General features: G+C 34.7%; 1 protein-coding gene across 4 annotated transcripts in view; it reads right to left on the bottom strand.

Annotated features, from left to right (window-relative positions):
- Positions 1-15,430, bottom strand: part of Ubr5 (ubiquitin protein ligase E3 component n-recognin 5) — a 131,415-nt gene that overhangs the window by 37,366 nt on the left and 78,619 nt on the right. For 2 of the 4 annotated variants that reach the window (XM_077801346.1, XM_077801348.1), the window contains exons 16-28: positions 15,289-15,401; positions 13,791-13,934; positions 13,585-13,696; positions 13,201-13,355; positions 12,757-12,954; positions 8,634-8,844; positions 7,628-7,754; positions 3,531-3,682; positions 2,982-3,077; positions 2,493-2,616; positions 2,042-2,139; positions 1,230-1,378; positions 644-735 (exon numbers count right to left, since the gene is read on the bottom strand). In XM_077801346.1, coding sequence (XP_077657472.1) covers positions 644-735; positions 1,230-1,378; positions 2,042-2,139; positions 2,493-2,616; positions 2,982-3,077; positions 3,531-3,682; positions 7,628-7,754; positions 8,634-8,844; positions 12,757-12,954; positions 13,201-13,355; positions 13,585-13,696; positions 13,791-13,934; positions 15,289-15,401 — 1,771 coding nt within the window. The remainder of the gene's footprint in view (positions 1-643; positions 736-1,229; positions 1,379-2,041; positions 2,140-2,492; positions 2,617-2,981; positions 3,078-3,530; positions 3,683-7,627; positions 7,755-8,633; positions 8,845-12,756; positions 12,955-13,200; positions 13,356-13,584; positions 13,697-13,790; positions 13,935-15,288; positions 15,402-15,430) is intronic. The other 2 variants (XM_077801349.1, XM_077801347.1) reach the window with 2 other exon arrangements.

The following is a 15,430-nucleotide window of genomic DNA, read 5'->3' as shown; positions in this document are numbered from 1 at the left end:
TATAACTAAGCATCAACGTAATAAATTTCCACTCATCCTATAGGGCTACTTATTTTAGAAACATAATAGATGGCTTTTATAATCCAATTCGCTATTACCTATAACATCTACACATCTTTAACAACTTTAAGCTGATGTTCCTGTTGATAACATTGTAGATATTAGTGCTAGGGTATTTTACTGTTTGCTTCTATGAAAGCTAATAAAACTAGCTGGAATGACTAATTCTGCTAAAAAGGAAGATTACTACATTTAGTTTAAAAAGTTAAATAAGGGACAGTCCAATTATTCACCATGATTCACTCAATGCCTACAGCAATTTTCTTCTAATAGACCCTATGGGTGGGGGGTGTCTTTGCAGAATACAAATAGTTCTGCCCACATTTTTCTGAAAAGATTAATCTGATCCTAGTCACAGTGTATGATCATATATTCCTTAGCACATGAGCCTACTTGTAGCACATTAGGACTAGCATTTCACAGTATAATCTAAATCAAGAACCACATTTTTATACATAAACTGGCTTTATGAGGGAAACATGAAAAAACATCATACTTTTTGAATTATATACATCAATAAAACATGGCAGCATAAACTACATTATAAATCTAGCTTGTAAAATTAAACTAGAATTGTACTTACTTGCAATCATGACCTTTATGACAAACCCTTGCACATTCTGTACAACAACATAGTGACTCCAGCAAACCACAAGTTCGACACTCAAAAATATCCTAAAATTAAAGGATTACAATTTTAAAAGAATAATTATGTATATATATCAACATAGTAATTGTTTCTGCTATTTTCTAAAATAATTCAGTCTCAGTGATAGCAGAGTAAAACTAATAATGCTCTAGAAAAGATGCTATAGAAGATTATAGTAACTATATAATTTATAAATTATACAAGTAAAAACCAAATACTATTGTTATGATAAAAATAGTTTATATCACCTCAAGAAAGGCATTATAATTATAAAAATCTGTATCAAGATTTGCAGACTACTGAACCTATTTAGACACTCAATTCTTAAAATCTGCCATATTTAGGTTAATATGAACTCCTGGCTTCATTTATTTAGGAATTAAATCAACATTAATTGTCTTTAGAGAATTTTATAACTCATAGTAAAAAGAAAAATACTTATAATCTGAAAGCCAAAAACTCTATAGTTTTTCAAACGTAAACCCAAAGACAGCATAAATACAGACAAAAAATAATTTACCTGGTTAATGTGCTCTGCTCCAGTCCAAGTAAAACTGCAGGTATCATTACAACACAAGACATATAAAGGAGAGTCATCAGGGTTGGTACCTGATGGACAAACCATTCCCATAAATACATCTTCCTCTTTTTCACTTGAGGATCCTTCATCTAAAACAATCATGAATACAGTAATTATCTCTCAAAAAAGGAGGACCTAATTACAATCTCCTATACGTTCTTCAAATGGAAAAGCCTTAACATCTATGTAGTATTCATTAGAAACTACTATATTAATTTATAAAAATTGATGCACAAAGTCAATAAGCATGGAAATCCAGCAAATCCTGAAGCAAAGAAAAGCAAATCAAAATTATAACCAAACATGATGACTACCTGACTCCTCAGCAGTGTGTCAGGCAGTTAAGGCTGCAGCCTTAGCTCTATTTAGCAAACCATGGACCATCTCATAAATTATTTATTATCAGTATTTTTTAAAGGTAACTAATATTTTAAATACTGGACAGCAGAAATTGATATTTCTTACTGCATTCTATTAAGCAGGAATTCCAAGTTAGAAGTACTACAGTAAGACATCTACCTATTATTTCTATAAACTTTAGTACTACCATCCATTAAGCACTGGAAGGTTCTATTAATAATCCATCTTCATCTTTCAAAAGGTTCTATGATATTTACAAGAATTATCTCGATGTTTTCACCAATTATCGTTTATATATACCAAAAATAAGATTTGAATGATATTATATGTACAAGAGAAACTATTCAAATTGAAAACCAAGCAACTCATAGGCCTTGAAATATATTCATTACCTTTTGCAATTTTCTGAGCTGTTTCTAAGATAGTGATTGCAGCAGGATAAGCTCGGCCACTTACAGCTGACATAAATGGGGTCATTCCCCTTGCATCCCTAAAATTAGAAAAATTATATCAAAAATATTTTTTCTTTTGAAATTAAAAATAAGTCTGCATGACAAAGCAACTAAATGTTCTTTCAGTCACAGACTATTCTGTAATCTTTTTAACACAAAAATAGACCCTGATCAAGCTAATGTAAAAGTTGGTTTGTATCTATTTAGATATCTATATGATGATGTTGAGGTGGCCTCTGCACTGAAGAGACCTTAGCAGTGCAGAGGGAATACAATGCTGAATTCTGGTAAATTGTTTTAAATTCACATAAAACTATATACTGCAAAAGATTAGCTTCAACAATAAAATCCAATAAGCTAAATCTTCATTAAAAAATATACTAAAACTTACTTGGCAGAAAGGAGTTCTCGTAGATACGGCTGTAGAACTGTACTGTCGCATAGTAATTTTAATATAAAATGAGCATTCGCTTTTCGATCCTTGGATTCCACTACAGAAGGCTCTGTGGAAGGACCTGTAATTAAACAGATCCATTTGGTACCAAAACAAGAATAGATGTGAGAGAGTAAAAGAATGTTTTTAAATATATATCAGCCATATATTAAAAAACAAAAGAATATTCTAGTATTAATAATAAATTCATTCATTTCATTACAAAGAACTGAAACATATTAGTATACAAATCTCAACTGATTTCTTAATGTATGTATAAACACACCATAAATCTTTCGGATACTGAAAGTAATTCTGAGAATTAGATGCTTATCAAATAACGAAAAGTCTCCTTGAGATAAAAAGTGTGAGTGTATGGAATCCTATATTCAAAGTATGTTCTTTTTTCTTGCAAATGTTGAGACAGATAAATATATAGATTCTTACCTGGAATAGTAGAGGTGCTCGGTCCTTGACCACTGCCAGTCGCTGCTGTGGTAAGAGATCCCACAGCGGGGGCCAGGATAAAATCAATGTCACCATCTTTCAGTAAACAGAACAGCAGGATGTATATCATTATAGGCGACATATCCCTAACATTTCTCTTAACTGGCCTTAAGGCTTTTCTCTGAAAGCCGAAGGTGAGATCAGACAGAAGTTTAAGTGGGAACTTCTGTTCCAAACTATAAGAGAAGGAATCCACTACCCAAATCATTCATTTACCTTGATATGGTACTAATAAAGGGATTATCTAACTTCTTACCAGTATAAAAATAAATATTTCAGTAGAGGAGTAGTACCTGACAAGTTTTTAGAATTTTAATTTTTAAAATACAAACCCCTTAAATCAAGTTTTTATAACTAAATAAGTCACAATACTCATGCTACTTTAAGATATTTGAAATTTCTAAATGTTCCATTAAAATGTTCAGTATTTTTTCTTTCATATCCTTGTCAATTTGTTAAAAAATAAATAAATAAAATATGAGATCTTACCAGGATCCATTGCAGGAGGGTCAGGAACCCAACTAGGGGGAGCTATAGGGGGTGAAACTGGATCCTGATGGTCACTGGATGAAGCTCCAGCCTCATGTCTACCCAAACCAGCTGCTCTCAATGAACGTCTCATCATTTCCCGTAATCTCAAACTAGAAGAACATGGACAAAATCAGAGCTCACTACCACATCTAAACAAAATGAAAAGGTGTATAGAAACTTCTCATCTGAGAAGATCAAAGTATGTTCTACAAGTTAACACTCCAGGCAAAGGAAATGAAGTACAAATGCCAATTCTGGAAATGACAGGAAAATCAGCAAGGGATAGAAATGAAACTAGGGGATCCCAGTACCCAGTTCAACACTAAAACCATTACGTTACGCTTCCCTACAAACTTAAGCACAGGGAACAAAAGTTGCCATGAGATAAGATTAGAAATAATCTTTCATACAGTTAGAATAAATGAAGAATTAAACAAAGTTTTTCTGTCCCCTGTTTATAGTCAGTAAGTAGTATTAAATTTAATAGACATCAGCAAACATACTGATTAGCACAAAACCAATACTGTTAGCCTACTAAGTCCCTTTTCTGTGATAGCAAAAACAAAGAAATATCCACAAAGAAATATCCACAAAGATCAATTTAGATTCTTTCATACAAAAAAAATATTTTAACATTACAACTTATATCCCAAAGAATTTAATGAATGAAACTAGAGTTTGTAAAATATGTTGTTAGATTAATGTATGGGTGTGACTTTTTTTCTCCTGCTATGAAAAAATATACTGTACCTGTGTGCACATCATTAAAAAGAAAAAGAAATAGTCACAAATGCAGACCTCACTGGGGAACTGGTGACTGCCTATTCAAAAACCTATACTTTACCTCTGAATAAAAGTTTACAGAAACTACAAATTTAACACATTTAGGACTAACAACAATTAAAAGAGAGTACAAATCCCTTACTCGGCCACAATTTTAGAGATTCTTAATAAAGAGTAAAAACGAAACTTTTAGGGCAAGACAATACATAAGGGACTTCATCCTCCCATGCAGACTTAATCCCAAAGACAAAAACATTTCTGATGTGAAAGACCTAACAACTTATTACTAAGCATAATACATCTATAAATAAGTAGTTTTGAGAGATTTTTGTTAATGTTTGAATTTCTAATTGTAATAACTACTTGAGGGTAAATGTGTTTTCCCATATCAACACATTTTCAACTTTATAAGAAAATTTATTTTTAAAAAAGCATTCACATAAATTTTTAGTGGCTACTTTCAGGAACATATTTTATAAAGCTTATTTATGGTATACTTTTTGAAATAGAAACACTCTTTGTAAGATTGTGCAAAATAAATTTTATTGTCTCAAATAATCTATTAGCTCTTATAATAGTCACTACTAAAATATACCTATAGTACATTCTTTTATTATATCAGTATATTTTCCCCAATTTAGAAATTTGAGTTAAAGAGCTTTTATAATACAGAAGGGAGCAGGATACAGTGATCATTTCAATCAAGGTCACTTCCCTGCCCAAAAGTTATCACCCACAGAAAAAGGTCGGCTCCTTACCAGTAACAGCACACAACATAGTGACTGTTCAATGTGATGATCCTATACAACTTAAGTTGTAAGCCCGACACAGACACTTAGTATCCTAATGTGTTGTACTCAAACACAGAAGGAAAAACAAAAAATCAGCAGTTATTGGGAGGCACTGCAAATAACCTGAAAATAATTGCATGTTTTGGGCTTATCAAGAAGTGATAAGGTCACAAATGAAATGAAATGCCTATAGGTCAGAAAGGTAAAATATAAATGAGTAAAGGGCAGGCAGGTGTAAGAAATGGGGAGTGCTACCAAACTAGAGGCATACATGCTCATCTAAAGGAATTCAAATTAAAGAAAAAGAAAATTTGAACATTGCACAGGCCAAAAAAACTTATGTGGGCTATTCTCCAACATCTATCTTAGAGTAGATTAAGAATAAATGAAGATAAATTGAGACCATAGTCTCATCTTGAACTTGCAAATTCCCAACTTTGTTGTTGTGATGTAGTCAATTCAATATTAAATGAGGGGGTCATTCCTTGTCATTTTTAAAATTGTCCTTAACCTTTTTTTTCTTCATTGGGTCTTGGGAACATTTTTTAAGTACAATGCCCAGCTCCTCATATAGATTCTTAAAAAATAAAAAACAAAAACAAAAAAAAAGAAAATTATTCTTCAAGATGTTGTACACAATTCATGAAGATTCACCTGAATCCTCAGTGGCTGAGGACAATACTGAGGAGATACCACCTTGGCTGCTAAGATTCAGAGTTTTGACATTTCTTCGTATAGGCTTGCCTGGAGTCATCGTATTTTCTGACAATATGGAAGAATTCAAGGATGATGTAATTTCCTCTTTGTAAGCACGTTATATCCATGCTACAGAAGCCTTAGAATCCAGTCATGTTCAAACATAACACTGTGACAAAAAAGCGAAGGTCATGTGTCTTCCAGATTAACAATCTCTAGAGTACATACACCTGCAATCAGATGCATCAATCAAGCTTTCCACTAAATCTGCCCTTTGTACTCAGGAACTATTGAGTCACATAATAAAACTTCTGAGTCAAATCATCATCTGAAGGCATTTAACAGTACTCCATTCAATAGTGAAATTGCATCAGTTTTGAGCTTACAGCTCATGAATCCCAGCCTGCATACTCATCAAGGGGCATCGCCTAGAAAATCCATTGTAGGCTAGAGGAGGGTTTCACTTCAGTGAAGCAGAGTCTGTGGACTTCCTACTGCCCGGCGTAGATAATAAGACTCCTGTGCTTTCATCTGTTCAATCGGCAGCCCTGAGTTTGAACTGGTTAAGAGCACTGCAGTGAAATCTTCGGCAAATTCCTCAAAGGAGCTTACTCTGCAAACTATTTCTGTGAGCAACACATCACCCACTCTTGAAGCTCCTTTTAGTCTTTGCCTTCAAAATAATCCTTACATTGAAAAAAAAAAGATGGCAGCACTGGCATTGGACCAACCATATCAGAGTCCAACTTGATTTGCACCTGTAATTTCCCTGAGGAAATGAAATACCTGAAATAATCGAGACACTAATTTCTTCATGAAGAATTTAAGTTGCTTTCCATTTTAGACCAAACACTTTGTCTGCCTAGCATGGTCCTAGATAAATAAGCTGGCGATAATTTCCATTCTGTGTTGGCTACATGTTTTTGTACTGTTTTAAAGTATAATTTGGTCACCCACAAATAGTTTTTGACAAAACTCTTTTCTGGATGTTTTTGAACTCAGGAAGCTATCAACTTGGTAGTCTTCCTGGTGCCAATTTAAGAATAACCATTTTTTAGAGGGAAAGATGAATATGGAACAGAAAATAGGCAAGGAGAGTCTTCATTTTAAGTAGACTTTACAACCTATCACATTACCACACAGTAAGCAGTGCTTCCATTCATAATCTGTCAGTAACCAAGAACTTTGGCTTTCATATCTAGAATAAATGTGTATGTGTGTATGTGCATGTGTGTGTGTGTGTGTGTGTTTGCTATAGAAAGAAAACTATACCCTGAATTCTAACAGTGTTTAATGTTATAAAGATTTGTCCATATTATAACCCAGCAAACCTGAAAATTTAAATAATGAACATTTATCATACACACCAACCTTTCATTTCTTCCCAGATCATTAAGACACCTGAGAAACTGACCTTTACATTAGCAGTCTGAAAATTAAAAGATTGAGGTTCTTTTAAATACTATATTACTTCATCTCCAACTAAAGAAAATATTTTTCTAGGAAGGAAGAATGATGAATTTAGTACAAATTCAAAGATTCAAGTTTGAACTACTTATTTAAATTATCTCCAATTTATGGAATGTCAGAATCCTATCATTCTACATTTAAACTCTAATTAGCTACTAGATATTTTTCCCCAGGGCGTTACTAGGAAGAACAAAAAACAAAACAAAAAAGGACCCACCAATTCATGCTTATGATAGGTAAGAGATACACTGGCTTTCTGTACTTGGACTTTTTTTTTTTCCTCCAATTAAACTTTCCTTGTAAAAATCACATTACCTTCGACTACTTGATGATCCAGCCCGATTACCTGGGCCATTACTTGAAACAACTGATATTGCATTTGCAATGGCCTCAACAGCGGAAAGCCTTTCTGCAAATGTATTTCTTTCAGAGCGCTCTGCTTCTGAAACATAAAAGAAAAAATTAGGATCAATTTGAACTTAAAAAAAAAAAAAAAACCTGACATTTAGTATGTACAGACCACTAAACACTAATTGCTAGGCATATTGGTGTTCCAATTTACATGCTAGGTAACCAGTGGTTCCACCTTCTTAAAGTAATAAGCACTTAGGAGTGATTGAACTACAATCTTTAATATAAGACTTATTTATTCTGCCTTACTTCTCAACTCTCACAGATCAAAAAAGTCACTACGTTGTTTTAAATTTAGTTTTCAGTACCAAGGAAGAATGGGACCCACTTATCAGTATCTCCTTCTTGGTTTACATACTACAACCCTCTAGTGATTTCAATAACAATATAAAGGTTACAAATCAGCAAGCCACTATTCAAAGATATAGATACCAGAATATCATTATCAGAATTCAAAATAAGGAGAAACATTGTGGACTATGTAGTTGTACTTTAGGTTGTCAGTTTTTCCTTCCATGTAGCCAATTACAATCATGGCAAAAAAAAATTACCTAACTTTCCAAACATATCTACCAATTCGTTAAGTTTATCTTCCCCTCTACATTCTAAATATTGGGATAAAAGTGACATTAATATAACTTGGCTTAACATGCTAAATAATTCCCTTATGGTAATAAAATCATCTATATTATAAAAATAATAAAACTCAATTTACTACTGTGTATCCAGCTTGTATATTATCAAAAAGAATCTAAACAATAAAAACACATTATGAAAATTTTTATTTTCTAAAGTCAAAACTTCTAGGATCTACAAAACAAAGTAAAAATACATGCAAATTCTTTACAGTCACATTTTCCAAATTGCCTAAAATTCTTTTTTAAAGACCTTGTACAGTGCTTCATCTTACCCTCTTCCTCTTTAGTTTCCTTATTACTGGTTGGAAAACAAACAGATACACAAGCATGCAAAATATTCCGATTTCCATCACATCTGTGGCTGATAAACGTCTGTAACATCTGTAGATTTGGCTCTAAAACAACGGCTTGCTCAAGATTCATGAGATATTGTCGACATGCCTCATAGTCACAGCGAAGAATATGTTGCATTAAGGTTTGTTTCTGTACTCAGACAAATTAAGGGGAAAACATCAGCGAATTGGAATTGCATATTGAATATGTTGAAAATGTCTTATGACCAACACAATAATCAGATCTTCAAAGAAGTAAAAACAGCTGCAGGTGGCCTGACAAAAGAAAGGTGTTGAACTTAGAAGCACCCTGAAACATAATATACAATTGACAAGAACAGAAAAGGCAGTGGAAAACTTTTCTGTAAAATACCGGTAAATATTTTCAGTTTTCACAACTAACTCAACTTCACAATTGTAATGGAAAACCATAAATGAATACAAAACCTTTAACTCCCAAAGAATTATTATAGTATAATTTCCAAAGGTGAGGACTACTGTAATTACCAAAGACATAGTAGTATTGATAATGTGTGTATAGAACGTGTCATTAACTATCTAATAAGAATCATGAACAAGTCATGAGGTTTATTAAATGCACTTCCCTAAGAAAGAAAAAATAAAATTACAGCATATTTAATGGAAAAAATATAAAGCACACAAGTTCTGCAAAATGAATAAACCTTTTAATTTTAATTTTAACACGAACTAGAAAGAAGTAGGTGGGAAGAATGTGGGGGGGGGGGGTGGAGAATACAAAAGGAAGAAGAAAATGCACCTCAACAACTTGCAACCTCCCAGAAACTTCCATATAAACTCTTCTTCCCACAACCTTGTGAAGAAGGTAAAGAGGATTGGGGGGGGGCAGTATTCATATAAGAAAATACATCTTAAAAAACCTATTTTCTGTACCTATCACATGAGAGACAGGCCATTTTGATGCAGCTAACTAGAGCCCCGAGGAAACCCATCAATGGCAAGCTTCAGTTCATGAGGTAGGTCACAGAACACTAAACTTGCCCAAGAATAGAGAAACTTATGCACTAATCAATACATTGAGAGAACATATCAAAGTCTCTCCAAAGGACAAAAAGCACAATACTTTCAAAGGCAACTAAAACCAAGCTATTCTGCTGCACACTGCTATGTTACAGACTGTTTTCAAGCAGCCAGCCAGTCATTTACTCTACAGGAAGCTCATTTCCAACCTGTTGGACTGTACATGGACTCTCACACTGAGACTATCAATACCACACTTACCAGGTTGCAAGCCAAAAAAAAAAAAAAATCATTCTACTATCACTGTATATTGTATTTGTCGCTTATACCAAAGAGCATAGGGAGTTCAGTAAAGTATTTCTGTGGGTCTACTGTATGCCAAGCCCTACTCATTAAGATAAAAGATAAATGACGACTTCATCCCTACCATGGTAATGATGACACATTTTATCTCTGCCCTGGAGATGCTGACAAAGCGCAGGGGTCATAGAATCAAATGCCTACATTTAATAACAAATGACTGAAGAGGGCTAAGTATAAAAAAGATCACACAATCTATATAATAAATGGCAACTAACACTTGGACTCAGCAACAAACTGTATATCATGGGGATCTCAATAAATTGGAGAGATCATGCACAATAGGCTCTAAAAAGGGCAGTCTATTGTTCACATGATAAAAGTTATTAAACCAGAACACCTGATTTTAAAGAATGGCTGAAAATCTGGATTTTTTTTAATATTTATTTTTTAGTTGTAGTTGGACACAATAGCTTTATTTTATTTATTTATTTTTACGTAGTGCTGAGGATCGAAACCAGGGCCTCGAACACACTAGGTGAGTGTTCTACTGCTGAGCCACAACCCCAGCCCACGAAAATCTGGATTTTAAATATAAATCCTGTTGACTTTTAAATGTTGGCAACCAAATGACAATTTTAAAATATGAAGGCTATTTCTTGGGACATTCTACAGTTTGGAACCACTAATCTAGTAGATTACAGAGCTAAACCTAAATAAATGTATGTGTCTGTGTCTCTAAGCAAATGCTTACAGTTAGCTTTTAGGAGTACTAGATTCAGTCTATTTTACATGCAGTTCCAAAAGTTTGCTTATCACCTCTAACAAAGTAAGGAATGAATAAGCTCCCATATTAGACTCTATTTCCATCCTTTACAGTAAATCTCAGTTCTCGATCTCCAGTTTCTCACCTCCCATTTTCTCCTTAATTCAATCTAAACAGACTTTCATCTGCACTACCAACAATGGCCAAAATACAACAGAGAAGAGCCAGTCCTTCACTTCACCTGAAAGTTGAAGGCAATTGTTTGGTGCATTCTGCTTGACATAAGCTCTTCGTTTGGCTTCCAAGACACTGTTCGCTCTACTTTTCCCCCAACCATCATGGATATTCCTTCCCAGGAGTCTATGCTGGTTCTCTTTTATCACCTAGGCATTTAAGTGCTAGGACTATTATTGTGGCTTAGTCCTTAGAACTTTTCTCCATGGCCTTGATAAGCTTATTCAATAAAATTCCTTTAATTAACAACTCCCACATACATTTCTCCACCTTGGTCCTTTATTTTCTGGACTTCAGATTTACAAATTTTTCCATTTACCATCTCTTCCTAGATATCTGATATATTCTCAACTTCACATGTCTAAACCCAAAATCCTGATGCTATCACCCCAACTCCTGAACTTACAAACCGCTACAGTCTGCATCTTGATAAATGGCAGCTTTTTATTTCCAAAACCATTTGCCCTCATTTCCTTGCTTTGACCCAAACATATCTAGAATCGAATAATTTTTCGTTATTAGCTGTCTTCTGAGACAAGTCACCATCATCTCCCACCTGAGTTATTTTAATGGCTTCCTAATCTGCCTCCCTCTTGCAACTCTTCCCCCTACTACTTTTAGCACATAAGCTGTGATCCTTTTAAAATGTTAGTCAACCTCAGCTAAAATTACAATACCTTCCAGGGATAGTACCTCCACATCCACATCTAACAAATGCTTAACCACAACACATTGAAAACTGAACTCATCCTCTTCCTTTACTCCTTCTATATTTCTTGTCTAATATCACCACACCCAAATCAGAAATGTAAAACAGCTGATTTTCATTTAATGCTGATATCCAGTAACCAAGCTCTGCAGCTTCTACTTCCTTAAGATTTCTCTCAAATCTATCCCCTCCTTCCTCACTTCCAAGTTCACTTGTTTCTAACCTGGATTACTCTATTATCTGTCTATGTGATATGTAAACTTCTGTTCTTTATCAACTTCTCCCTAAAAACCTGCCCTTTGCTGCCCTTGATGCCAAGCACACATGCACACGTGCCCTCACCACCTCTGGGAGGCAAGGGGTGCAGGCAGCAGCAAACCTTCGGCTTTGTGTATGTGAGGTAAGCACTCTACCAATGATCTATATCCCTAGACTCCCACCCCAGGTTTTTTCATTTGGAGACAGGGTCTTGCCCAAGCAGGCCTCAAACTTGTGACTCTCCAGCCTCACCCAACCTGTTGAGTTGCCTGGCAATCACTAATCTTTCTTATAAACCAAATTATATTATTTACCAACTTAAAATCCTCCTGCTCTGATATTCATGGAAAAATTTAGGTCCCTTAGGTTAGCACACAGGTTCCCTAGTACCTCTCTCCAGCCTCATCAGTTACTATTCAGTGACATAACAACAAGGTAGAGATCATATCAAAAGAATCACATGTTCTCCCAAACTATTAATGAAATCCTCAAAGATCACTCTTGGCCTCCCATCTTCACCCTTATATGAGCAAAGCTCTGCCCCACGTCACTTCTTCAAGGCAGCCTCCTACACAGTTAGTCTGATTTCTGTGCCTCTCCTCTATATTCCCTCAATATTGTGCACACCTCTCTCAAATAAAATTATTCCATAATCACTAATTTATTTTTCGCCAGTGTTCTAACAGACTATTGGCTCCTGTAGGGAAGAAAGAGGCAATGAATGATTATTCAAGACTATTTCTCTAGAATGCAGAAAAATCCTCTGAATTAAAATGCCAAGCAGTTTCAAAAGTTACCTCTACAGCCATGATGATAATAGCAGCTTTCTTTTTGATTGTTGAATTGGCAGGAAGATTTATTAAAGAATGCACACCCATTCCAAGACTACTAATAGGTGGAAGATCAAGCCAATCAGGATCCCTTATTCCTCCCATGCAATCTTTGGCCATTGGATAGATAGTACCATTTCCATCTCTAAGAATAATAGGAGATTCCTATAATAAAGGGAAAAATAAAAGTTTGGCTCCCAATCAAAAATGACTTTACAATATATATATATATTTATTTCCAAATTGGATGTCAGTATTAATATTGAAAAAAACCTTACATTAGAATGCTTATCCTAAAATATTTTAAATACTTAGAAAGTTTACTAATAAGCAAACCAAAGACAAATCCTAAGATGCACAGAAATGGCAGTGTGCCATTTCACTTCTGAAGAGCAAAAATGAGCCTCTTACCTGTCCAGCAGTGAAAATGGCTACATTCCTCTCATTCTGACCAAGGAAAGCAATGCTGCTTGTAGGAAAATTATTTTCCTGTTCAGCTTTTCCTGTAGCAAGATCAAAGATACAGTACCGTACCCAGTTTCCAGTCTTCAAAACAGCATGCACACCTTCAGAAACACATGGGGGGGGGGGGGGGGAACTGTTACACACACGTCTTGTAAATATTTACCAAATTCTGGCTTCTCAGACCACATCTGTGAATCAATTCAACACCATTTTATTCCATAAACTATAAATAAGGAACAAAAAACATCACTCATCATTTATCCTATTCCCATTTATTACAAAAGTATTAATATGATACATAGCATGCTAAATTAAAGTTACAATCTTTACCTTTGGAATCTACATTCACTGCTAATATTTCTGTTTTTTCAGGTATACAGAGCTTTTTAGGAGTCCTCTGAAAACAGTCAGGAACTTTTGGCGTTCCACCAGTTTTGACAACCTACAACACAAAAGGGATTCCATTCTCAAACACTGTAACATACTCAAGGAGTCAGTCCCAATATTCACCTTCTGTACAAATCCTCTATACTTACCTGCAGTTCATCAATTCTAAGTAATCTACAATCCTGCAGGAGAGAAGAAGGATCAGCATCTGGACCAGAGCTGCTCTGACAGTTTGTATTACTGGATGTTCCTGGAAATTTTACGGCGACATAGGCACCATCGACTTTTAGCACCTAAAAGTATAGGCAAATACACTGTAAATTAACAATAGTTTATATAAAACCAAGGCACAAATTGTACTCACTGAATTAATTTAACATGGCAATTAATTCTTTATTCTTCAATAATCATAAATTATAAAATTAACTTGGACAGAATCACTAAAGCTATGCTCTTGATGTCTATATTCAAAGCTCAAAAAACTGACCCATATAGTGACTGCAGTCTGAATGTTTATCAACTGCCTGGAAGAAGTAGGGGGGCGGGGTGCACGCACACAAAAAACATCCTAAAGTAGAACCAAGGAAATTCTCTCATCTTCCCTCTTCATTAGTTTAAAGGAACACTGTCCAACAGAATGTCTTTGATGATAGTATATGATTTACATCTGTGCTGTCTAATAGACCTCAGTATCTACTGAGCACTTGAAACGGAGTTGAATTTTTAATGTTTCTTAATATGAATAAATTAAATAGCCACATACATAACTAGTAGCTACTGTAGTCATCAACACTGGGAGGAAGTCAGCAATGCACACAAAGACAAGCACAGGACTTGAAACCAGGACATCTGATTTTGACTTTTGAGCAGTGTGAACTTCTTAGAAGAAAATACTTGCTCATAAACTACAGTTGATGAAAAGGTCGAATAAGAAAGGACTTTGTAAACTGCAAAGCATGGTATATCTGCTCTTCCCTAAGTAAAATGAAAAGAACATTTTACAAACTAAAAAGCAATCAGGAAAACCTTCACTTTGCAGATATTCCACAGTTGTGGGAACAATTTAAGTAAATGTTGGGAAAAGATGAAATTAATGGCATTCTACCTACTTGGCTTCTTGGAAGGAAAAACCCTCTTCAGGAGGGAGAGAGGAAAAAGTGGAAGGTCACTCAGTGAGAGCTTTACTACATTTCTGTGTTAAGGAAGAATTTTCAATGTAACAGAAGATTGCCATTTATACTAACAGTGAGAAAGAATTAACTATATCAAAGTTGTGTATCTCTGAAAGCAAGTATTCGGTAAATCTAAAAATACCCCCAAGTAACATGTTAAAATAAAAAAAAAAAGAAAAGCAACATATCACCAAAAACACTCAAGGCAAAGCAACACCTCTTCATCAGTCAAGGACAGAGAAGACCTATTCCTATATTGGATTCAGAAATGGGATAAAAGAAACCACCAAAGGTCATGAATAAAAAAGCATTAAAGAAAGGGTTCACAGACACCAACCTTAAATCCCTGGGTAACCAACAATGTTATGCTTCTGATAGTACTAATTCTTAGCTATTTTGAACCAACCTTAAATCCCTGGGTAACCAACCATGCTATGCTTCTGATAGTACTAATTCTTAGCTATTTTGAACCAACCTTGCCAACAGGAACATTCTTAACATCTTCCACAAAAACGACTTCCCGAAGAGACCACTGCTCTTCATTCACCTTTTCCTCTTCTTTCGGGGCAGGGGTTGACCGACGTCGTTCTTAGACAACAACAAAATGGTAAGTACCA

The sequence above is a fragment of the Urocitellus parryii genome, chromosome 7 (assembly GCF_045843805.1).
Source record: "Urocitellus parryii isolate mUroPar1 chromosome 7, mUroPar1.hap1, whole genome shotgun sequence".
Taxonomy (NCBI): domain Eukaryota; kingdom Metazoa; phylum Chordata; class Mammalia; order Rodentia; family Sciuridae; genus Urocitellus; species Urocitellus parryii.
Note: the sequence above shows the minus strand (reverse complement) of the source record. Positions and strands in the feature narration are given on the sequence as shown.